Genomic DNA, 24309 nt, shown 5'->3' on the forward strand with positions numbered 1-24309 from the left:
CCACCACCTGGCCTGGTTCCTTCCTTTCTGTCTCTTTATCGCTATGTTTCTATCTCTGTCTCCTTATGTCTGCCTTTCTCTGTCTCTCTGTATCTCAGTCTCTGTCTTTATTTATGTCTCTTTTTCTATCTCTGTCTCTATTTTTGTCTCTGTTTTTTCTCTGCCTGCGTTTGAGCTTCTTTCTGGCTCTGCACTGCTGTCTTTGGTGCTTTTATCTATTTATCTGTGTACCTCTCTTGGTCTCTGTCCCTCTCTATCTCTGTCTCTGTGGGTCTTTTGGGGGTCATATCTCTGTAATGGTGTGTGTTTCTTTGTCTCTGTTCGTGTTCTCTCTCTCTCTCTCTCTCTCTCTCTCTCTCTCTGTCATCTCTTTGTGTCTTTCTGTCTCTTCCTTCATATCTCTATCCCTCTATCTCTCTGAATCTTTCCCTGTCTCTAGTTTTGTGTCTCCTCCTCTCTGTCTCTGTATCCTGGGTTCTTCTTCACCTTCTCCTTCACATTCTGTAGGCAGGATATTTCGAATGTAAACTTCATCTCGCTTCTGGCCTCCACCCTACTAGTTTCCCAGTGTGTTTGGTCAAAGGTCAGGCACCTGCACTTGCTCTACCCTGAGTGATGCCCCGCTTCATCTCTGCTATTCAGGGATATCAGCAGGAACTAATGTAGGGGAAACGGACAAATTTGGGCTTTAGGGGTGTTAGCATCTAGTGGTGTTTTGATCACTGATGAAATAAATAACCAGAGACAGAATTTAAAAATTGCATCTCTCATCATTTTAAAGAAGAGAGCACAATGAAAAGGAAGAGGAAAAAGACAACAGAACACTGAAAGTCCTGTGAATTCTAGGAAGGTCACGTGTGCCAAGGACATGATGTAGGGCAGGTTGGGTCAGTACAGTCCAGGAAGGGCCCCCTGGAGAGCTGACCCTTGAGGCTGGACCAAGGTAGGTGGGAGAGGAATTTGAGAAAGGGCATAGGGTAACATCCTTGGCCCTTGAGAAGCTCAGGAGAGTTCCCAGGGGTGGGGAGTCATGGGGTAGGCAGGAGAGGCAGAGGGGAAGGGCTCAGAACAGAGGGCATGCCCCACCTAAGTCCTACCCTGCAATGTTTGCATGAAAGAACACTATCTCTGCTTCTGCTCTTAGTTTAGACATAACCCTTGGTAGCCTTTTCTTGGACTTCTAGCTTCGAAGGCTGAGTAAGGCCCTTTACCCCAGCCTTTCCTGGCAACTGGTGGCCCTCCCTGATGTCATGCTGGCTTCTCTGTATCTCCCATCTGATCACTCTGCCAGTGGCAAGACTTCATCATTGTAGCTGCCTGGCATTGGCACAGTCTCCTCACCCCTTAAGTGCTCCCTGGAAGAACAAATACTACAGGGAGCTAGAAGCTGGGGATAGCCAGAGGTCATCCGAGGGACACTTAGAGCACAGAGCTGTGCCTGGAAGAACCCAAGCCATACTGTGGCACTTTGTGTGAGCAGCAATTAGGGAACAGGGCTTCAGCCACCTTTAGGAATAATGATGTGGCGGGCAAACCCCTGTTCAGCTTCCTATGGGTGAAACAGATTTCTGGGAGCTCCAATAGTCTGGGGAGAATCAGTATCCTGCTGGTCTGCACAGGACATCAACAGACACCATCTATTTGATCTATTTGCTGGAGATGCCTCCCTTTCTCCTGAGGAGTGGTCTGACACTGTCCCCCTCCACACCCAACCCTGGCCTATGTCTGGGTTTGTGCAGGAGGAAGGGTGCCCAGGCCTTCAGCAGGATCTCCTGTCCGTGAATGGAGGGGGTGGCTTAGCTGGTTAGGCTGGGTGCCTCTGCAGATAAGGCATTAACAGTTCTGCAGGACGCACCCTGAGGATCTGCTGACGCCTCCTTTCGGCCCAGGTGCTTGGGGTGAGGTGCCAAAGGTTCTCTATAAAGAGCCGGAGCTCCTGGACACAACCACTTGCCCTTTGGCTGCCAAACTGCCTGAGTGTGCCAGGCCCGGCCCAGCCCAGCGACCACCATGGTGAGGCTTGTGCTGCCTAACCCTGGCCTAGAGGAGCGGATTCCATCTCTGGATGAGTTAGAGGTCATTGAAAAGGAAGAGGCCGGCTCCAGGCCCAAATGGGACAACAAGGCCCAGTACATGCTCACCTGTGTGGGCTTTTGTGTGGGGCTGGGCAACGTGTGGCGCTTCCCCTACCTGTGCCAGAGCCATGGAGGAGGTAGGACCCGGGACCCTGGTTGGTGGGTGAGGTATGGGTGGAAGCTAAAGCACTCCTGCTTCCAAGAGTAAGCAACACAGACCAAGGACATGGGATGGATGTTCCTCAGGATTCAGTATTGAAGAGGGTCACAGGTAGGGAAGGAAGATGGAGGGTAAAAGTCTCTAAAGTTGTTGCTGAGGGACATGTGTTCTACTCTTGCCCATGTGAATGAGATGATTTATGTGGGGCGGCAGAAAAACCTCCCCCTGCAGATGCGGATGGTACAGGTAGTCCCCTGACATCCCTCCCTGAGAGCAGAACACTCACCTAGGCCCACTTTGAAGGTGGGTACTGCATGATCCTGTTGGAAGAGGGAAAGTTGGTTCTCAAGGGTGATCCTCAGAGGACAGGGCATGGACGGAGCCGGTCTTGTTGGACTCCTGACTGGCCCTGGACCAGCATACGTAGAGAGGAGCTGTTGCACTCGGTGACTCACGAGCCTCAGCTCATGTGGCAGCCTTTAAGAGAACCTTGGCTTTCCCAGTGAGGCCCCATGTTTCCCCAGCGGCACCCCCTCTTCAGAGAGCCCCAGACTCTGACCCTTGTTCCACTAAAGGGGTTCTGCAACACACATCCAGGTGACTCAGGAGGACACAGCTGGGGCACAGAAGTCACAGGCATAGCTGCCCCACAGGTTCCTATATTAAAGAGACAACATCTTCCAGTTGATAGTAATCCCTCATGCATGTACTTGCACATTCACACAACACTCATACATACTTGCAAACACCATCACAGACAGACGTGTGTGTGTGTGTGTGTGTGTGTGTGTGTGTGTGTGTGACTTCTGCCTTTGCCTCCTCACCTTGAGCCCAGGCTCTGTCTTCTTAATGTGGAGCTGCCAATGGAGGTCTGGGCAGGCCTGACTGCTGTAGGAACTGGCTCTGCTGGGCCTGGGTGTGCCACAGGTGCAGTTGTATGGGTTCCAGACATTCCCCTCTTAATCGGGGTTCTCTGACTCAGGTTTCTTTACTTCCAGTTTGTGCAGTCACACACACTGGCATTGTGATGGGATTGTGATGATTGTCACAGCTAAGCTGAAATGGCCACTGTGTTGCCGTGTAGATGTGTAGGTTGGCTATTTATGATGACGTTGCCAGTGCATTTCACTTAGACCAGGCTCCACAGCAAGTGAGGGAACTGACAGTCCCAGGCATTGCTGCTCGAGTGACCTCACCTAGATCCTAGGTGATTTCAACAGAATTGGCCCGAGGCTTTCCAACCTCCTGTTCTCGGATCCCCTCTACTTTCTGAGGACCACATTTGGTTGTAGGCACTCCCACAGCAAACAGACTCTGGACTTCTTCCCACTTCCACCCAGGCAGGGCACCCTTAGGCTCTCCTGTACTACCCTGATGTGGAGGATCTTTGTAGGGTGTGGATGTGTCAAATGGATGGAGGGTTAGAGGCAAGGAGCAGATATGTCAGGTCATTCCTGTGTCCAGGAGAGAAGGGCTAGGCCACAAACAACTGTTCAGGATTTCCACAAAAGAGCTGTGTTTACAGTTCAGGCTTCAGTGGGAATCTGCTGGAGATTCCCAGCACCTGAGATCACTACTGTGCCTGGGGTGCTGGGCTCACAATGAGCCACTCTAAGCCAACAATGCACTGGGGACCGTGCGGTGTGGCACCATCCATCCCTGTAGGTGTGTGGTGCAGTGGTCTGTGGATCAGGCAGTACTGCAGACTTCTGTGCCAACTCTGGGAAGACAGTGGGGCGAGGGCAGTGAGGGCTCTGGCCATAGCCTTGATCCCTTGGGCACACTGTTCTGAGCCTTGACTTTCTGAGAGGCCCTGGGCTTGGGTTTTAGAGGGACAGCCTAGGTAAAGTGGGGAGAACACCTCTTGAAGGAGCCACATGTCTTTGGGTCACTCTGACCTGTGTTGACACCCTTAACACACACACACACATACACACACACACACACACACACACGCACGCACGCACGCGCACACACACACACACACACACACACACACACACACACACGGGAGAGGGAGAGGGAGAGGGAGAGGGAGAGGGAGAGGGAGAGGGAGAGGGAGAGGGAGAGGGAGAGGGAGAGGGAGAGGGAGAGGGAGAGGGAGAGGGAGAACATCACCCAGAAGGAAGGAAAATTTGTGTTTGGGTCAGGTGAAGTCAGGAGAGCAGGACCCAGAGATGGTCCTGCTGACATGAGGGTTGGCTTCTTGATTTAATGACTTTTTTTTTTTTTTTTTTCAAGACAGGGTTTCTCTGTATAGCCCTGGCTGTCCTGGAACTCACTTTGTAGACCAGGCTGGCCTTGAACTCAGAACTCCACCTGTCTCTGCCTCCCGAGTGCTGGGATTAAAGGTGGGCGCCATGACACCCCACGCTTTAATGACTTCTTAGAAACAGTTCGACGGGTGGCGCACGCCTTTAATCCCAGCACTTGGGAGGCAGAGGCAGGTGGAGTTCTGAGTTCAAGGCCAGCCTGGTCTGCAAAGTGAGTTCCAGGACAGCCAAGGCTACACAGAGAAACCCTGTCTCGGAAAAAAAAAAAAAAAAAAAGACGAAGAAACAGTTCTATTGCAAGGTAGATTTGTTGTTCTGGACTGAGACTCTGGACCCTGGCAAAGAAAGCCTGCAGGTGAGGCTGCTGCCCTCATCTAGTCTTCAGAGGATTCTTACGTAGACAGAGAGGACTGAGGGCACCCCACAGACTCTTGGAGAGGGGCAAGAGACTATTGGTAGACAAGGACAATGGAGCTAGGTGGTGTCCTGGGGATCCAAGACTCTTAGATATTCTGTCCCTTGATAGCTCTTGGGTTTGTCAACTACACATACTCCCAGTGCATCATGGACCAGACATGAGAAGCAGGCAGCCCTGGTTCCTCTGTCGCTTTACTCTTGGGAACTCAGACTGTCCACCAAAAATTATATAAGCCTGTCACCAACTCCCATGGTGATCCTGGGAGAAATGGGCTTGCTTCAAGCCCTTTTCCTGAGAACTGTACTCAAAGGTAGTGTAGACACAGAGCAGTCCAAGATCAGCCTCTTAGGTCAACCTGGTTCTGGTATTCGCACCTGTGAAATGGAAAGAATGTGATGGGAGATATTGAGGGTGGCTCCGACAGCAGTGGCATTCAGCTGGCCCCTTATCCCACTTTCTCTCACATGGAAGTTACCATATCTACCCAGGATACTCAAGAGCCTGCATGGGTACAGCATATCACAGTAGGCATCTGTCCCGGACATGGTTGTCCATATATGTCCTGGGCCTTGGCTACAAGCCTTAGGACACTGGGAAACCCACCTTTCCTCTGTGTCCAAGCAACAACAGCCCTTGTGGTTAAGGTGAGTGCCGTGGGTGCCTGGCCAGTCACTGCCTTCCCTCAAGGATCAGGTTACCCCCCACGGAAAGTTTCTAACCTTTTCCATCCATCCTCTCTGCAGCCCCAGAGTGAGTCCACCACCCCGTCTAGACCTGTTACCTGTGTACAGTGATATGCAGGTGTGTTTAGCACACACCCTTGCTGGAAAGAGGATAGGATAGACCTCTCTCCACCTGAAGCACTTGTCTTCTGTCTCTTGGCTCCTCTGTTGCTTTCCTGTCTCTCCCCTTACTCCTACTTTTCCAACCATGATTCAAAGACAGAACTGGTCTTATTCAAGCTGCACACTCCATTTCCCTTCAGCCCCACTTTGCCACCATCTCCGCTCTGGTGCTTCTCTTCTGTGTAAACAGCAAATGCCGAGGACTCTAGGCAGCATGAAAGGCCTTATCTCTGGGAACCTTTGGACATTAGTCCTTGGTACTCCATCCTGGATCACCAGTGTCGCTGTGGCCAATACCTGTACCCTGTTCTGCTGCCCCCACACCCTGTGGAAAGGTGGGACAGTGGCTCAGAGATGAAGACCCTATCCAGGGCTGGCATCCTGCCAGCTTCCACAGAAGCCCAGGTCTTGCACTAAGTTTGCCATTTGGGCACCACTGCAGGAACCTGAAGATTGTCAGCAGCTGATATACCCCCATGTGACTGGCTCCCCTGTGTGGGGCACAACAAGGACTGGTCTACCATCTTTGGTTCACTTACTTGGTCCACCCCATGGACCCAAGGACCATTAGAGAAATGAGAATATCTCTCTATACTTTCCTCCATACCTTTGTCTCTTCTTGTGTCTGCTTCTCCTGGTCTGGCTTTTTGTTTTTTTCTTGTTTCCCCTCTCTGTCTCTGATTCTCCACGTCTCTCTGTCTCTCATCTCTCTCTCTATCTTCCCTTGTTTCTTTCTGTCTTTTCTTGCCTCTCTGTCTGTCTGCCCCAGCCTCTTTGTTTGTATACCTTTTCATCTATTCCCCATCCTACTTGTCCTTCTCTACCTTAGGTCAGTGATTCCTAAGTGTTATAGAGAGTCAAGGCATTGTCTGGGCCTGTACACTCCTAATGCCAGGCTGCTCTTGAATCTGGGTTCTTAGGCCTTGGCTTCAACTTATGCTTTGCTTCATTGAGCCTCACTGAGACCTCCAACAGAAACAACAGAAACAGTGGCAGCTCTCTGCTGCACTTCTCTGTCTATGTTTTTCTAAAAAGCTGGACTACTGTGACGATGTTAGGAGTAAACACCCATGAAAATTCTCCTAAGCATTGTGATCGCCCCAAAGCTCATGCCAGCTCTTTCTTTCAGCAGTAGCCTGGCGCTGGCTTTCCTACAAGACACATGTGGGGATGGAACCTAGCCTTCTTAGAAGCAGTACTTTCCACAGGGCAGCACAGGTTTATCCTTATTTTAAAGTAGCTCCCAAGTACTTAGTCTTTCAGTCTTCCCGTTGTCATGGCAGCTTCTCTGGGATAGGTCATCTTCTGTCTAGTTCTACCCCAGCACTGGGCTACAACTGTTTCCAAATGCCCACAGGGCAGCATACGTCAAAGGTTATTTTAAAAAGAGATTTATTTATGTATTTATTTAATGTATATGAGTACACTGTAGCTGTACTGATGGTTGTGAGTCATCATACGGTTGCTGGGATTTGACTCAGGACCTTTGGAAGAGCAGTCAGTGCTCTTAACCGCTGAGCCATCTCTCCAGCCCCAAAGGTTAATTCTTAATGCTCGAAACTGGAGGCCAAATGTGATAGCTAGAGTGTCCCTCAGAGGAGAGGGAGTTGATATGGGTAAGATTGTAGGTATAGAGAGAGCTTCATGTGTTTTCTACTTTCAGCATCCATGTGTGAGAAAACATGCATTGTAAAATGTACCACTTGGCTATTTTTAAGTGTGCTCTTCAGGCTGTACAGTATGACCGTGGTCCATATCTCTAACTCTCATCCTCTCCAACTGAAACTGTCCCTAATTATCACCACCCCACATTGCTTCCTGCCCCTGCAACCTCCACTCTATGGTTTCCATGAATATGTTGTACCCAGGGACCTGTTCAGTAGACCATTTGGACTTTTGGTGACTGGATTTTTGCCTAACTTAATCAAATCCTCCATTTTCTTCCTTCTGTTAAAATCCCACTGTATGTGATAGACTGTGGTGTGTGTTCATCCACTCAGCTACTGAACACAGGCGTCAAACACCTCATTGAGGCTCTGCTCTCAATTCTCTTGGGGACCTACATATGGAATTGCTGGATAACATGGCTGTTCTGTATCTAGTCTCACTCCACAAATGGCTCCACCGTTTTCCATGGTGGTTGTACTATTCTGTTTTCTCACCAGCAGCACAGAGGGTTTTAGTCTCCACCTCTCTTGACCTTATACCTTTTTTTCTTGCTTTTGTAGCTATCCTCATGGTGTGAGGTGGTAACTCACAATTTGAACTTGAATTTTCTGCATGCTCAGTGATGTGAACATCTTATGTGTTAATAGACTCTGTGTGACTTCTCTGGGTCAACATCTTTTTTTTGGGGGGGGGGGTCTGTTATCTTCTTTAAGTTGAATTTTGTTTGAGTTTTGTCCTCTACATATTTTGAGAATTTTAATAACTCACCAGACTTGTAGTTTGCAAATCTTTACTCCTATACCACAGGTTCTCTCTTCTGTTCTCTTCTTTCTCTTCTCTTCTGTTCTCTTCTGTTCTCTTCTGTTCTCTTCTGTTCTCTTCTGTTCTCTTCTGTTCTCTTCTGTTCTCTTCTCTTCTCTTCTCTTCTCTTCTCTTCTCTTCTCTTCTCTTCTCTTCTCTTCTCTTCTCTCCTCTCCTCTCCTCTCCTCTCCTCTCCTCTCCTCTCCTCTCCTCTCCTTTCTTCTCCTCTCCCCTCCCCTCCCCTTCCCTTCCTCTTTTTTCCTTTCTTTCTCTCTCTCTTTCTCTCCCTCTTTCTTTCTCTCTCTTTCTCTCTCTCTCTCTTTCTTTCCTTCCTTCCTTCTCTTTCTCTCTTTCTCTCTCTCTTTCTTTCTTTCTTTCTTTCTTTCTTTCTTTCTTTCTTTCTTTCTTTCTTTTCTTTCTTCCTTCCTTCCTTTCTTCCTTCCTTTCTTTCTTTCTTTCTTTCTTTCTTTCTTTCTTTCTTTCTTTCTTGTTTGAGGTAAGTTTCTCAATATAGACCTGCTGTTCTGGAACTTGCTATGTAGACCAGGCTAGCCTAGAACTTACAGAGATCTTCCTTTTAAGAGTAAAGGCATGTGCCACCATGCTCGGCTCTTTTTTTCTTTCTAAGATTTACTTAGTTATTATATGTGTATGAGTATTTTGCCTTCAAATATGTATATGTATTATGTGCATGCCTAGTTCCCATGGAGGTCAGAAAAAAGGACTAGATCTCTTGTAACTAGAACTATAGATGGTTGTGAACCACCATGCGGGTGCTAGAAACTGAAGGAACTTGTAAGAGCAGCAAGTGCTTAGCATCCTTTGAGCCATCTCTCTAGTTCCGATATTGTTATTTAATATACATTATTTAAACTTTTTCACTAATTTAGCTCTTATAGAAATATAATTAATATGCAGGACACAGTTGAAAATTGCTTTCTTAAATCACAGAAGGGGCGCACTTCCTAGTATTAGGGTTTGTTAGGTCTATAGTACAAAGGGGTTTGCACAGATGAGGGCAGTGTGGTCAGTTATTTGAGACCATTATTGTACTTATTACACTTTGAAGTAAAGAACATATACCAGCAAATGGAGCTGCTTTAAGCCGAAGGGTACTTGCTTCCCCTCCATGTTGCCCACCACCACTAGTAAAGAGATCCCTTCATGCTGGTGTCTGACAGCAGATTTAGCATTAGTTGACTGTGCAGTGGCACACTGTCCTAGGCGCAGCTATTCTCAGAAGTTGTGACTCTGTCCTTCTGTCCATGAGGCTCTGGCCAGTGTGAGACAGCCAGTAGGCTCCTCTGGGTTTCTGTTATTCTCAGTGAGCATGGTAGCACTGTCACATGCTTTTTTTTTTTTTTTTTTTTTTTTTGGTTTTTCGAGACAGGGTTTCTCTGTATAGCCCTGGCTGTCCTGGAACTCACTTTGCAGACCAGGCTGGCCTCGAACTCAGAAATCCGCCTGCCTCTACCTCCCGAGTGCTGGGATTAAAGGCGTGCGCCACCACGCCCGGCTCCACATGCTTTGTTTAATGGCAGTTTTCTTCAAGCCAGCAGAGAGTGTTTCCATGTGAGGATGGACACTGTCTACCTGCTGAGGGATACTTCCAGGCTGTGAAGTTTGCTGCGGCCTCACTCACATGGCTTACAACTGCATATCAGCTCTGTTCAAGTGCCACAGGGGTGTTGGTGGCATCTAATCATTATTTTAAAGGTGTTAAAGTGTCTGTCCCCAGGTGGCGTCCTGGATTGTAATGGCATGTTTGTTTCTTCCTATCCAGGGGCCTTCATGATCCCATTCCTCATCCTTCTGGTGTTCGAGGGAATTCCTTTGCTGCACCTGGAGTTTGCCATCGGTCAGAGGCTACGCAAGGGCAGCATGGGTGTGTGGAGCTCCATCCATCCTGCTCTGAAGGGTATAGGTGTGTGTCAACTCTCCCAGATGGCCTAGGGTTTACAGGGCTTGTCTAGTTCCTCCTTAGCTTTCCCAATCAGTTCCAGGCTCCTGTTCTTACAGACGCCCTCTGCAACCTTTCATTAGAATCCATGGGAGTGTTACAGCATCTAGGCCAGGCTCATAGTCATCAGGGAACAGACAGGCCAGCAGAGGTCGCCCGAGTCCCCACAGCCCAGGGCACAAGGAAGATCTAGAGGCTGAGGGAGAGCCCCTGATCTAGCTACCTAGAGAGAAAGCCTCCAGGGCCAGAAGGGGGAGCTAGCTGCAGGCTGCCTACTCTGATCACTCCTACACACTCAGTAAGGGGGAGTTAGCTGCAGGCTGCCTACTCTGATCACTCCTACATACTCAGTAAGGATGCCCAGCGCTGCCACCAGCCTAGGTGTGGTCACTCATTTACAAACTCTGGCTTGGAGATGGTCCAACCTCCAGCCTCACGAAGAGGACATGGCTCACTGAGAGCTCAGAATGCAAGTAAGTGGCTCGGGCTTTCCAGCCAGGGAAGGGAAGGTCAGGGTCCACGGACAGAGAGTTCAGATATGTTTATCCCAGAAGCCCAATGCTGGACAGCTCAAAGCTCACCCAGAGGCCTCTTCCTACCCTCAAGCCCTCCCTGCCCTTGCCCCCGCCCCCAGCCCCCACTCCTGACTCTGGCTCTCACTTTCCCTCCCTTCTCTTTCTTTTCACACCCATTTGGTTTTTAGTTTCACAATCAAAAAAAGCACATTCATGAAACTCTTTATAGGTCAACCCGTTCTCCCCAGCTACTGAGCCATTGCCCGCTACGATCTCTGCTTGTCTCTCTCACTGCTTCTTCACAGAGATTTTTTTTCCTGAATCTACGTACCTGTCTTTGGCTTGTTAATTGCCAAGTAGGTCTCCCCGAGGCAGAGCCACCCCCACTGACATTGTCAAAAGGCTCTTTGCAAGGACTCTGGGACCACTTGCCTGGATAAATCTTTTGGGGCCATAGGTGGAGCAGGCGAGGGTGTATAATGCTCACCTTGAGCTCACTCTGGGAGAATCAGGTGATCATACAATGATATTCCATTTCTAGGTCCAGGCTGTATCTGCTCTTCAGGTCAGGGAGCAGGCCCTTCCCAATGTCCTATCATCTCCTTGGGGTAGGACAGCATAGATGGGTACCCATGCACTCACCTGCTAGAGATACCAGTACGCCTTGCACAGTGCCATCCCTCCCCACAGGCATCGCCTCCATGTTCGTGTCCTTCATGGTGGGCCTGTACTACAACACCATCATCGCCTGGGTCATGTGGTACTTCTTCAACTCCTTTCAGGAACCTCTGCCATGGAGTGAATGTCCACTCAACCAGAATCAGACAGGTGAGCCACTTGCCCTACACAATGGAATGCTGATGCTACCCCCAACCCCCACCCCTGTCTGTCTGACATGATATAGCTTGTAGGAGAGTGGAAGAAATGGTTGCTGGCAACTTCTTAGACCTTGTGACCAGATACCTTCTCATTTTCTAAGAATTAGATTCTTAGAGACCAGAGTTAGAAAAAACAAAACCCAACCTAGAACATTTTTTAAAGCATATAACATTTAAAAATTCATGTTGTATGGGCTAGGGAGGTAGCATAGTCAGTTTAAAGTGCTTATTATAAAAGCACGAGGACCTAAGTTAACCCTCCAGTGTCTACATAAAAAGCCAAGCATGTGTTGCATATAATACCAGTGAGCTGGGAAGACAGAGACAGGGGGATTCTAAGGCCTTGCTGGCCACCCAGCCTAGCCTAATTAGTGAGTCTAGGTTCCAGTGAGAAACCTCATTTCAAAAAAACATAAGATGAATAGCTCCTGAGGAGTGGTACTCAAAATTGATCTCTGGCTTCCACACATGAACTTTCACACACCTGAATCTGCACACACATGAATGCACACTCTATGTGCACACAAATACACAGACACAGATGCAGATGCAGGCACACACATACACACACAAGCACACACACAAAGAGAACAATGCACACACAGAGAGAAAGAGAGAGGGGGGAAGGGTAGGGGGAGGATGAAGGAGGTGGAGGGAGAATCCACAGGCATACCTATTACCTCAACATTTGGGAGGCTGAGGCAAAAGAGTTGCTACAGATTGAGGCCAGCATGATCTACACTGTGTGTTTCAGTCTAGTATGGGCTTCAGTATCAAACCATCTCATAACAAAACAAAACAGAAATCCACAGTCCAAGAAGAAAGCCTTACACAAGGTGATTTCCTATGTCATAATGGTCACATGGTTGAGACCTTCAGTAGAGGAGCCACGAGAAGTATTCGGGTGTCTCCAAGTCACCAAGCAGCCCTAGCAAGAGTAGAGGGTACAGATCCTTGATAGGAGACTTTCTAGTTCTTTTCCCTGTCTCTGCGCAAAGAGATCACACTGCCACAAGCGTCTTAAGTCACCCGTACCATCTCAGGCCCTTCTCCTGTGGAGACAGAGAGGCACGTGTCTTTGCCCATGATCTATGGGACACATCTGGCTCACAGACACAGAAAGCTGCCGAGGAGATTGAGCAACCTGTTCGGTAACCACTGTCCTGACTAGCAGAGTAGCTCTGAGGGTCTCACATGAACCTTTAGGAGTCTATCAAGATGGACCTGTTTTGGTCAAAGTACAAGTCCTCCCCAGGATCTTGATTTCTTCTGGTAGGAGAGCCCCAGTTGGTTCTTTGAGGAAGAGGTGGTGAGATAAACACCACCTATGGTGATAAGATAACAGAGTTGGACTGTAATGATCATGGGTATGGCCATAGAGTCGCAAAGACCGTGTGCCAGCTACTTCAGGTGTAATAGGGAGTTCCTTCCAGGAGTGAGGGAGGGGCTGGTTCTCAGAGGCCTGGATCCACATCAGAGCCCAACAGTATCTCTTAGCAGACTTCACATAGATGAGCACTTATGTACAAACAAGTGTGCACATGTACACATGTGTGGTGTGTGGATGCAGATGTGTGGGTGTATTCACAAGTGCCCATGTGTACATGTGAGGCTATATTCATGTGCACAAACATATTCCTGTTGTGAACGCCTCAGACAGAGGCTAGGTTTTTGTCCTTTCCCCTGGCTTATTTCTAGCCTGTCCCCACTTTGACCCAAACTTTGACATGTGCTCTGCTTCTGCAGGCTATGTGGAAGAGTGTGCCAAGAGCTCTTCCGTGGACTACTTCTGGTACCGAGAGACGCTTAATATCTCCACTTCCATTAGTGACTCAGGCTCCATCCAGTGGTGGATCCTGCTCTGCCTGACATGTGCCTGGAGTGTGCTGTATGTGTGTATTATCCGTGGCATCGAGACCACTGGGAAGGTGCAGTACGCAACTGATCATGATGTGTCCTGAATTGGCCCTTTCTCCTTGTCTGACCACTGCACCCATCCCACACTGTGTCTCCCCCACCTTGTTCCTCACAGGCTGTGTACATCACCTCCACCCTGCCCTATGTTGTACTGACCATCTTTCTCATCCGTGGCTTGACTCTGAAGGGCGCCACCAACGGCATTGTCTTCCTTTTCACACCCAATGTGAGTTCTCTGCCATCTACCAGTAGACTACCCCAGGGCTTCAGATCCCAAGGAAGAAGTCCATGCTGGATTCTCTTGCTTCAAGGCCAGCTCATTTCTATATGGTGACAGCCAACTGTCTGATGCTGAGGCTAGTGTCCTGGTTGATAAGGACCTGGCAAGGGGTCAGCCTACGGGTGGGCCTTTAACATATGTATCCTGGAGGGAAATTCTTGGGTGGCTTGTCTTTTTTTTCCCCTCTATGTAGAATGGCATCCACTCCTGGGGAAGGAGATAGCTTCTTCCTCAGTGGAGGGGAAGGCCTGCTTTCTGTGGTCACAGCTGAGTCCCTGTATGACAGATCACAGAGCTGAGCAACCCCAACACGTGGCTGGATGCAGGTGCTCAGGTCTTCTACTCCTTCTCACTGGCCTTCGGGGGCCTCATCTCCTTCTCCAGCTACAACTCTGTGCAGTGAGTATGGAGGTGAAGGGAGGGCCCCCAGGGATAGGAGCTGTGGGACCCCTAAGAGCACCTTGCTTCTGGAGTCTAGTTTCTCGGTCAGACCATGTAGAACTATGTATGCTGTGCGGTTAAGAAGGAAAGTGCTTTCAAAAGCACAGTTTCCAGAACCAGTGTTGGCCAGTGTGACTCTGCAGCTGCCCTCTACCAGCCCTCTCTAAGCACAGAGCTGGCAGGAACAGAAGCACAGGTTTTGAGAGGATCTCCCCTTGCTGGATCCCTTGATAATCTCTGCTGCTTGGTCTAGTATGCTCTCTCCTCCACTCCCAAACTTGATGGCCACATTGTTCCCAGTCTACCTCAGAACTCCCAGGTATGTTGGTGTCCCCAGAGCTCACCCTGGACCCAGAAAAGATCCCGAAAGCTGTGACCCTGACATGCATTGCTTCCTGACATCTTCTGGAAAGTCCCTAAGCAATGAAGAACACTCACAAACATTCAGAGAGGGATATAGGTGATATTTATTGTTTCCCACAAAGGTTTAGGGAAAACTATCCAGGCTTAGTGCAACCAGACCCATCCTCTATGAACAGTGTTGGTCAGGGGAAAGCAGTGGGATCAGTTGGTGGTTTGCAGTGATAAGCCTGAGGGAGAGATGGGCAGGGAGTGGATGGAGGCTCCTGGTAGAACAAACAGAGCTTCATGGGCTCAGGATAGGCAACCCCATGGAGAGACCTAGGCTGCAGACAAGGCTAGAGTAGAGGCAGGGCCTGACAGTCAGATTATGTCTGTTTTGGGAGGTGTGGTTTTCAATAGGCATAACACAGGAACTTTCTGTTCTTAGAGGGTGTCTGTGGTCCCTATGGTCTGAGAGTGCAGACCCTCCAGAAGATGTGTTGAAAGTGGGTGGATGGGCAGGCGTTCTATTGAACTATTGTCTTTTAGTCACTGACTGATGGGTCTCAGGCTTCACAAACCAATTCTGATGCCATGGAAAGTGTTCTAGAAGGCAACCCTAGAAGTGCCACTGCAGGTAGAGCCCAAATGGAGCTGTGTGTGAATTATTTTTATGACAGTTTTATTCAGACAATTTGTATTCTATGCAGTTCATCCACACTAGACTACATGAATTCATTCACATGAGTTCAATGGCTGTAGCGCATTCACACAGTTGTTCAGTCACCATTCCCATTTAGTTCTAGAACATTCTGATGAGCAGGCATTCCTGAACTCCCAGGTCCACTGCATTTCCTGGCTCCTGCCTCTGCTTTGTCTGCTCGACTACTCCCTGTGGGTAGAACTGGAGGTGTGGGGTCTTTGGCATCTGGTTTCTCACGGACATGATGCTTCCCTGATTGTAAAGTGTGTTGGTGCTACAGACTGGTGTGGCTGGCTGACCACCTGCTGTGAGGACAGCCTAAATGTGCTTGCCCACCCACCTGCAGGGACTTTGGCTGCTTCTGCTTTTAATTGGGAAAGGTGCTTGCCCCACACGTGCTGCTGCCATGTTTCTGGGGTATATCTGGGAGGAGACCTGCCATCATGCTACTCCATGATCAGCGGTCTAAGGACCCACAGGCTGCTCTCCATAGCACCATGTGAATACAAGTTCCCTCCAGTTGTGCAGGGTGGCCTCTGTTTCCCTTTCTTGTCAACTTTTGTAATTATCTGTGTTTTGGGGGTAGCCTTCCTTCCAGGTGGGGTGGCTGTGCTGCAGTGTGACATGCACTTTTCTGATGGTTGTGTACTCTGCTTTTGACCCAGCATGGGGCAGCACAATGACAGCAGTGTTGGGCGTTGGGGTTCAAAGACTGGGATCAGGGTATGTTCAAGCTGTGCTGAGTATCTCCAGATGGAACTGCAAAGGCTTCAGTCAGGAAGTCAGTGTGGGGTCACAGAGGGCTGAGGGTGAATAAGGGCCAAAGAGTTGGATCAGCCCCTGAGCTGTGTCCACATCTTCCATGTCCCTGAGAGTCAGGAACATACAGATCTGTGCTGACTCTTTGCATAAACCTGGGTCTCTCGGCTGGTCAGAAATACGTCTGGGACCTGGCCCTAGAACATTCCACTCTGTGCTGTGGGTGAGCACCATCCTTCTGAGAGGCATAGACATTGCAAGGGCAGATGTTCAGGATGGTCCGACCCTGCCTCAAATGCCAGCAAAGGTGGCCAAGTTCCATCTGGAAAATTCTAGAATCTCTTTTCTTCCTTTTTACTTCAGGCAGGTAGCCCACCCAGCTCTGGGGTTCTACTAGGCCCGGGGGCCTATGAACTGAATTGCTTTTATAAATACTAATCCAAATTGCTCTTTTGTTTTTTATTAGGTATTTTCCTCATTTACATTTCCAATGCTATCCCAAAAGTCCCCCATACCCTCCCCCCCACTCCCCTACCCACCCACTCCCACTTTTTGGCCCTGGCGCTCCCCTGTACTGGGGCATATAAAGTTTGCAAGTCCAATGGGCCTCTCTTTCCAGTGATGGCCGACTAGGCCATCTTTTGATACATATGCAGCTAGAGTCAAGATCTCAGGGGTACTGGTTAGTTCATCATGTTGTTCCACCTATAGGGTTGCAGATCCCTTTAGCTCCTTGGGTACTTTCTCTAGCTCCTCCATTGGGGGCCCTATGATCCATCCAATAGCTGACTGTGAGTATCCACTTCTGTGTTTGCTAGGCCCCGGCACCAAATTGCTCTTATAAATAAAACCCTATGGCATAAATAGTACAATATCATCTTTAGAGAAGCCTGGGTTGGGAGAGTGGCTTCAAGCCATAGAGAACCTGGCTTGGCCTCTTCCTCTTGGCCATGAGGACCTGTGAACCTGTTAGTATGAGGTCAAGGCCTGGCCTTTTGTGAGGCTGACTGCTTGCCTAAGGCCTAAGGTGGGATTTGATTCTAGAAATCTCCAACTCTTCGTATCCTGGGCTTTCAGAGCACTTCCATAGCTGTGAATGTCTGTATGTTTGAGAGGACTGGAACACAGTAAAGAAGACAGCAGCTTGGTTCAGGGTCAGGACACAGCCCTCTGGTCACCTTGAGTCCTTAGTGGTCACATGTGTCCACATAGGAGGTCCTGGGTTGCCCTATATCAGATTAGCCTTTTGCTGACGGGTGAACACTCAGGAGTCCAGCCTTAGACCTGAGCACACAGGACCTGCTGTGCTGTGTGCTGACTCTCAGCAGGTGGGGGTGCGGTATGGGCCTTGTGAATCAGCTGTGCTGTCCTGGGGTGACGCTCCTCTCATCCTCAGCAATAATTGTGAGATGGATTCTGTGATCGTGTCTGTCATCAATGGCTTCACATCTGTGTATGCGGCCACCGTGGTCTACTCCATCATTGGTTTCCGAGCCACTGAGCGCTTTGATGACTGTGTCAACACGTGAGTTGCCACCCTAGCATTTGGGGCTGTGTTCAGAGGACATCCACATAGACCCCTCTCCTCTTTGCCCAACCCACCCTTGCAAGTTCAGCCTTTGAGCAGCTCCAGCCTAGGACACACAGCAGCCCTTTTCATCATTCCCAGGAACATCCTGACCCTCATCAATGGGTTCGACCTGCCCGAGGGCAATGTGACTGCAGAGAACTTTGAGGCCTACCAACAGTGGTGCAAAGCCACTAATCCCCAGGCCTATGCACAACTGACCTTTCAGACCTGTGACATTAACAGCTTCCTTTCTGAGGTAGGTGCAGCGATCTCCATGCCATCAAAGCCTCATGTGTTGGGAGTGGAAGAACATTCTCTTTTGGTCTTTGTGAGTCATACAGAGAGTCTTTGTACAGTCAGCATCTTACCCTCCAAGAGTGGCAGGAGTTAAAAACCAGGCAGGAGGAAGGAGCCACTGTTCGCCCATCATGACTCTCCTTACTTAATTCCTCCAGCCTCTCAAATCAATTATACAAAACACTCCCTGCTCCTCCCTTCAACCCCTCCCATGCTCCCCCTCAATCCTCAGATCCACGGCCTCTTTTTCTTTGATTGTTACTGCCATAAATACACATATATGCCTAGCTATATGAACACAGCCTGCTGAGTCCACTTACCATGGCTTGTACGTATATTGTTTCAGGGTGATCACTTGGTATTGGATAACCAGCGATAGGGTTTTTCTTTGGGGAATTCTATTCTCCTGTTCTCAGCATTCCCTAGTTGCCCATAGGTCTTTGTATAGGAGTGTTTTCCTCCTTCCCCCCTCCCCTCAGTGAGATTTACAGTCTCCACCACGTCATTGTCATGTCTGCTGGTGTTATTCTTCTTCAGGTCGTGTGTAGGCAGATGCTATGAGTTTGAGGTGTTATGAGTGTTGCTTCCTTGTCATAAAAAACACAATACCACAGCTGTTTACTTGATCCTTGGCATCTTACAATCTTTCTGTCCCCTCCTTCATAATGTTCCCTGGACCTTGGGTACATAGTTGTATTGTAGATACATCCACTGGGGACGGGCACCCCAAGATCCACTGTTCTCTGTGTTTTGGCTGATTGTCATTTTCTGTTAATAGTCTCTAGCTGATTCAAAGAGAAGTTTCTTTGGTGAGGGATAAGGGCTACACTTATCTGTGGCTATAAGGATGGACGCGCAGCACGCAGTTAGGAATTATGCAGGTTTATTAAAGTAGCTCAAGTTCTCCTTCTGGATCCATGACCTCAACATTCCAGGGAGTTGGCTTGGTCCAGTGCCAGGCATGATTTCCCTGAACTTGGCCTTAGGTTCAGTTAAAACAGCTGTTGGTTGAGGCCAGGATATGAAAGCCACTGATGAACTTTCCGAAATCGTTGTTATAGTTCGCAGCTGAGGAGGGTTATTGTTTTGCTTTCCTCCCTTGGCAGCTTACTCAATACCTTTGGTACTGTGAAAGGGGCTCCTCCCTTGAGAAGGAGGTCTTCAGATCATATTCAGCTAGATTCTCTAGAATCCTGTGTCCAAAGTGCATGGTGTCTTTAGTAAAGGAGACTTAACCTTTAATCTCTGGGGAAGCAGTGAAGGGCAACAGCAATAGCTGCTCCAAGAGGGAAGAAAGGAACAGAAAGCTGAGATGACCTTGTGTTGTGCATTGGTACAGGGTGTGGAGGGCACAGGCCTGGCCTTCATTGTCTTCACTGAAGCCATCACGAAGATGCCAGTGTCCCCACTGTGGTCGGTGCTCTTCTTTATAATGCTCTTCTGCCTGGGACTCTCTTCCATGTTTGGGAACATGGAGGGTGTGGTAGTACCCCTTCAGGACCTCAATATCACCCCTAAGAAGTGGCCCAAAGAACTGTTGACAGGTATGTATGAAGCTTATCATCTAAGGGGGACACACTTGTGTTCCTCATGACAAGGGTGGATGTACCCCTGGGTTGAGCAGCCTTGTAGCCACAGCTCTGCTCCTTGTCTGGCCACAGGCCTCATCTGCTTGGGGACATATCTCATCGCCTTCATTTTCACACTGAATTCGGGCCAGTACTGGCTCTCTCTCCTGGACAGCTATGCTGGCTCCATTCCTCTGCTAATCATCGCCTTTTGTGAGATGTTTGCCGTTGTCTACGTGTATGGAGTTGACAGGTAGGAGGGGTAGCTCCGTGGCGACTTGCCATCTTTACAGAAAAGCTGAGTCACAGAATCTTTGGTAAGCTGAGCCAGCCAAGTAGGCATAAGGGAAGTAGGCATGCTATGGCAGAAAGCTTTCACTATTGCACAAGAGTGGAGACTTCCTTCATAGGAGTGGGCTGGCATTGACTTCGTCCTGGCACTTGGTCCGAGAGGTGGAGAGAGGTCAAAGGGTCAAGAGTTGGCCTTGATGAAGTGGTGCCTCCTTTCTTATTAGACATGATCTAAACAGTACATAGAACTCCCAATGGCCCCTGCTTCCTGTCCAAGAACAGGAATTTATAGGTGTACTAGAAACTGACATGTAGTAACTTTGGGTGCCAGAGAAAGAAAATACAAGTGAAAATTCAGACACACCTCATTACACAAACTATATGTATGTGTATATATGTGTGTATACATGCACACATATGTACACACATATATACATATACATACACATATATGATCTTCAGTCTGGAGTTCCAGAAGCAGCACTGGGCCTAGAACCAAAGCAGGATGGAAGTAGGCAGTGAGGAGGGAGGGGGGGCATGCAAGATGGCAGGACTTGGGCTCTGTAGGATGTGGACATCACACATCCTCAGGCAAGATGGAGCTCAATGCCCTTCATCCACTTGGCAGCTATCTACATCAGAAGTACTTCTGGAAGTGGGCATAGGCTCTTCTAGGGGGAAGGAGGCCTCAGCAGATTTCTAGAACTCAAGCACAGAAAGGCACAGAGGACCACTATTAAGGGCCACTTCCAACTATCAGTTTGACCCAATATCTCAAGGCATCATTTCCATTGCTGGACAGGGATCCAGGAAGCTACATCTTCTAAAGAAGCTGTGTTGTGATCCCTGTAAAACGATCTATCACGATCCACTAAAATTAAGTTGGTGTTAGCCCTCTGCTAGAGATCCTATTCTGGAAAATGTTTTTCAAGTCACTGAAAAGTGGAAGGCCACAGGGGACATGGGAAAGGTTACATCAGCATGAGTGAGACCAGACTCTAAGCCCGAGGAAGCAATGTGGAGGCTGAGGAGCAGGGCCAGCCATGTGACTTTTGTGATGCTAGGAGCCATTGATGAGGAATGTATCAGCTGATACCTGGAGTGGCTACAGCTAGCATATGCACAGGGGTCTGAATTCCACACAACTGTGAGTAGCACTGGGAAAGTCATTGCCCAAAGATGTGACGAGAGGAGGGCACATGATTAGTGATAGGCTCGATACTGGTTACTCTAAGATTATCACCAAACCTGCATCTAAGCCCTAGAATCTCCTGGGGCCCCAGAAAAATCACCAGTAGTTCAATATGCCTCATTGTGATCACATCAAATCCCTATGATAAATGAGTTCTGCCACAGAGTTGCCTTTGAGCAGACCAGGAAATGGTGTGCATCACCTAACTTCAGGCTGCTGCTGCTCAGTCTTGTGTGAGTTGGAAGGAGCAAAGTCTGATGGCCCCCTGCCCTCATTGTCACATGACAGGAAGTAGGTGAGGATATGAGACCTCTGATGATGAATTCATAGCTCAGTGCTGTGGGGAGTCCAAGAAGGTCAGATGGTATCTTTGCCTGCAAAATTAGAGGACCTTATCAAGGGAAGGCTAAGGCACAGCACCCCAAGATGATAGCTACTTCCAGATATAGAAAGTCTGGTCAGTCTTTGGCCTTCATGAGCTACCAGTGACTCTGGCTTCTGCTGCAGGTTCAACAAGGACATCGAGTTCATGATCGGCCATAAGCCCAACATCTTCTGGCAAGTCACATGGAGAGTGGTCAGTCCGCTGATCATGCTGGTCATCTTCCTCTTCTTTTTTGTGATTGAGGTCAACAAAACACTCATGTATAGCATCTGGGACCCTAACTATGTGAGTGCCCAGACAGTGTCTGGATGGGGAGGAAGAACTGTTGGGGAAGAAGGCAGGAAGTAGGGTGGGAGGGCAGTAGAAGGGCTCCACTGGGAAACAAAAGGTGGGATCATGGGGGTGGCAGGCCTTTTCCACATGCGTTACCTGTGGTTCTCTCCCCAGGAGGAGTTCCCGAAATCTCAGAAGGTTCCATACCCCAGCTGGGTGTATGCAGTTGTGGTCACTGTGGCTGGAGTACCCTGCCTCTCCATCCCCTGCTTTGCCATCTACAAGCTCATCAGAAATTGTTGTCAGAAGTCTGATGACCACCATGGGCTGGTCAATACATTGTCCACAGCCTCTGTGAATGGGGACCTTAAGAACTGAATGGGCCTAGTCTGCATAAGACAGAAGATGGTGTGTGGAGGAAGCAAGATGCAGGACACATGGGGGGAAGTAGGCTGTAATATGTGTGAATGTGTGAGTACAGATACATGTATTCATGTCACACAGACGTGTACACAAGCGTTACACAAACATGTGGGACACATAGACATGCTTATGTGTATATGCCAGTTTTACACATGTGTATATATAGATCACATGTACCACATGTAAACATAAGTGTATATGCATGTAATTGTGAGTTAATGTACACATGATGTGCATATGTTTGTGTATATATTCTGAGGAGGGCATATTTATGCACACATGTATATATGCACACATGTGTTATCTAGATGTATATATATATATGCTCACATGTTAACATATATCTCTGTACACATGTGTATACATATATTCATGAATGGAATCTATGATATGTATGAACATGCACACTCATAAACTTATTATATATGTATGTCTGTATGTATGTGTGTATCTTCTCAAGTGAATTTTGTGTTGTATGTGTATGTGCATGCACTTGTTCGTTTATGTTTGTTCATTGCAAATAGGTATGTGTACATTCCTATGCCATCTTTGTACACATGGCACACATGTGAAAATATTTTTACATGCTCTTGATGGAAGTGCCTACCACTCTGTCCTGGTGGTCCTCCGCTTGCTCTCACTATAGGGCATGGACTACAGCCTGGGTACAGACAGCTTAGGATCTACCTTTCCCTGCAGAGAGCCAAAAGTGAATATGTGGAGGGTCCAGTCTGGTCTCCTTCCCTCTGAGTGGATGGTAGGAGGTGAATATGTGCTGCAGGCCTGGCTCCTGGTAATGCTGTCACTACCCAGGCGTTCCTCTGCCCCTTGCTGTGAGGGCTGGACCGAGGTTCTTCTGCTCTGTAAGAAGCACAGGAAGCTGGTGGACTGACAAGGCTGAGAAGACTTGTCTCAGTCAGATCTGATACACCCTCACTTCCTGCATGCCTGCTTAATCATTGGTCACTGAGCTGGCTGCTGAGCAGCCAAGCTGACCTTACCTTCTCTTCCGAATCAGGGGCCACTCTGTACACTTATGAAGAGGGAATGAGTCTGTAAATCTTTAGCCAAGTGTTGGAAAAGGAGGGTTACAGGGTAACTCAGCTGTGGACACTGCTGTTGAGAACACTCCAAACGAAATGGGCACCCCAGTGACTGAAGCCTAGAAGTCTTCATTCCTGTGGCAGTCAGTGAAGCCAGGCAGGGCTATGTCTGCTCCTCCCTACAACAGGCTGGTTATTCCTGGGTTCACATCTACCCATCTACTTGGGACTTGGGGTTTCTGTTAAAAGCTAATGTCTTATTTTCATGGGAAAGCCCAAATTAAGTTGAATTTGACTTTCTGAAAATCCTCACAGAAAAGGGTAAGAAACTGTGGTGGGCCCTGATACCAGTCATGTGCCTTCTACTTGGTGACACCAGCCACATCTCCCCCACCAGAAAGCTGAGGCTCCTACTGCTGAATCATGGAGTCCTCTTACTCCCTTCTACACACATCGGTTCCCTGAGTACTATCACCTTAAGAACCAGACAGAGGCATAAGATGGGGGTTGGCCCTGGGAGAATATGAAGAGTCTCACACTAGTAATTTCAGGGGTTCTTCCTCTGGGCCTCTGAAGCCTCAGCTGGAAAAATACTGCTGGTATTTATAGCCATAAATATATGCCCTGTTATGTACATAATGGAGATTCCTTTCTGGTCCTGTGTGGTCTGGCTGGAGGCCAACCAAATTCTCTGATTTCTCTGGTCCATGCCTGATGGCCTCATGTCTCCATTGGGACAGAAATGCAGGTTGGTTGTTGGGTCTAAAATACATCTTTTTCAATAAAGTACTCCTATTTAACGTCCTTGGATTAAGATTTGTTGCTCAGGCATAGAAGGATGAGCCTGGCCCCTGGCAGGCACCAAGAACTTGCAGGGATGACATGGTCAGCAAGTCCAGCCCTATGTCTCAGACAGCTCTGGATTGGGGGATTTCTCTGAAGAGGTTCCTATATCCCAGAGGGATAGACTAAGACTAAGGCAGTGGTAATGTAGTCTTATACATTCTGCTGCCTACTGGCAGGTGACCAGCAGGCCTTTGGAGTTGGGACGTGGGGGCTGCATGGAAATAAGGTCAGATGGAAACAGAGGTGGAGAGTTGAGGGAAGCAAGAGGACAGAGAATCCCAGAAACGTGTCCAGCCTATGGGTAACACCAAGGGATGCCTCCTCTACCCAAGATCCTCCTCCATACCCTACACTTCCCTTCATTTCCCGTCTCTTCTCAAACCTCT

General features: G+C 48.6%; 1 protein-coding gene across 1 annotated transcript; it reads left to right on the plus strand.

The window, feature by feature from the left end:
• Positions 1-1942: 1942 nt before the first annotated feature.
• On the plus strand, positions 1943-23871 carry Slc6a19 (solute carrier family 6 member 19). The gene is made up of 12 exons (XM_021180593.3): positions 1943-2212; positions 10024-10164; positions 11406-11543; positions 13340-13521; positions 13626-13736; positions 14077-14189; positions 17432-17560; positions 17705-17861; positions 19242-19446; positions 19564-19723; positions 21461-21623; positions 21786-23871. Exons 1-12 carry the CDS (start codon positions 2011-2013, stop codon positions 21987-21989), a joined length of 1905 nt encoding a protein of 634 aa, XP_021036252.1. The 5' UTR covers positions 1943-2010; the 3' UTR covers positions 21990-23871.
• Positions 23872-24309: the final 438 nt, after the last annotated feature.

This window comes from Mus caroli, unplaced genomic scaffold (assembly GCF_978045245.1).
Source record: "Mus caroli unplaced genomic scaffold, Mus_caroli_1 scaffold_15, whole genome shotgun sequence".
Classification (NCBI taxonomy): Eukaryota; Metazoa; Chordata; class Mammalia; order Rodentia; family Muridae; genus Mus; species Mus caroli.

Bases quoted from the DNA above. Each gene is read 5' to 3' on its own strand.
- Slc6a19 (XM_021180593.3), top strand. From the start codon at position 2,011: ATGGTGAGGCTTGTGCTGCCTAACCCTGGCCTAGAGGAGCGGATTCCA. The intron at 11,544-13,339 runs GTGAGCCACTTG...CTGCTTCTGCAG, and splicing joins ACTCAACCAGAATCAGACAG to GCTATGTGGAAGAGTGTGCC. The intron at 14,190-17,431 runs GTGAGTATGGAG...TCTCATCCTCAG, and splicing joins TCCAGCTACAACTCTGTGCA to CAATAATTGTGAGATGGATT.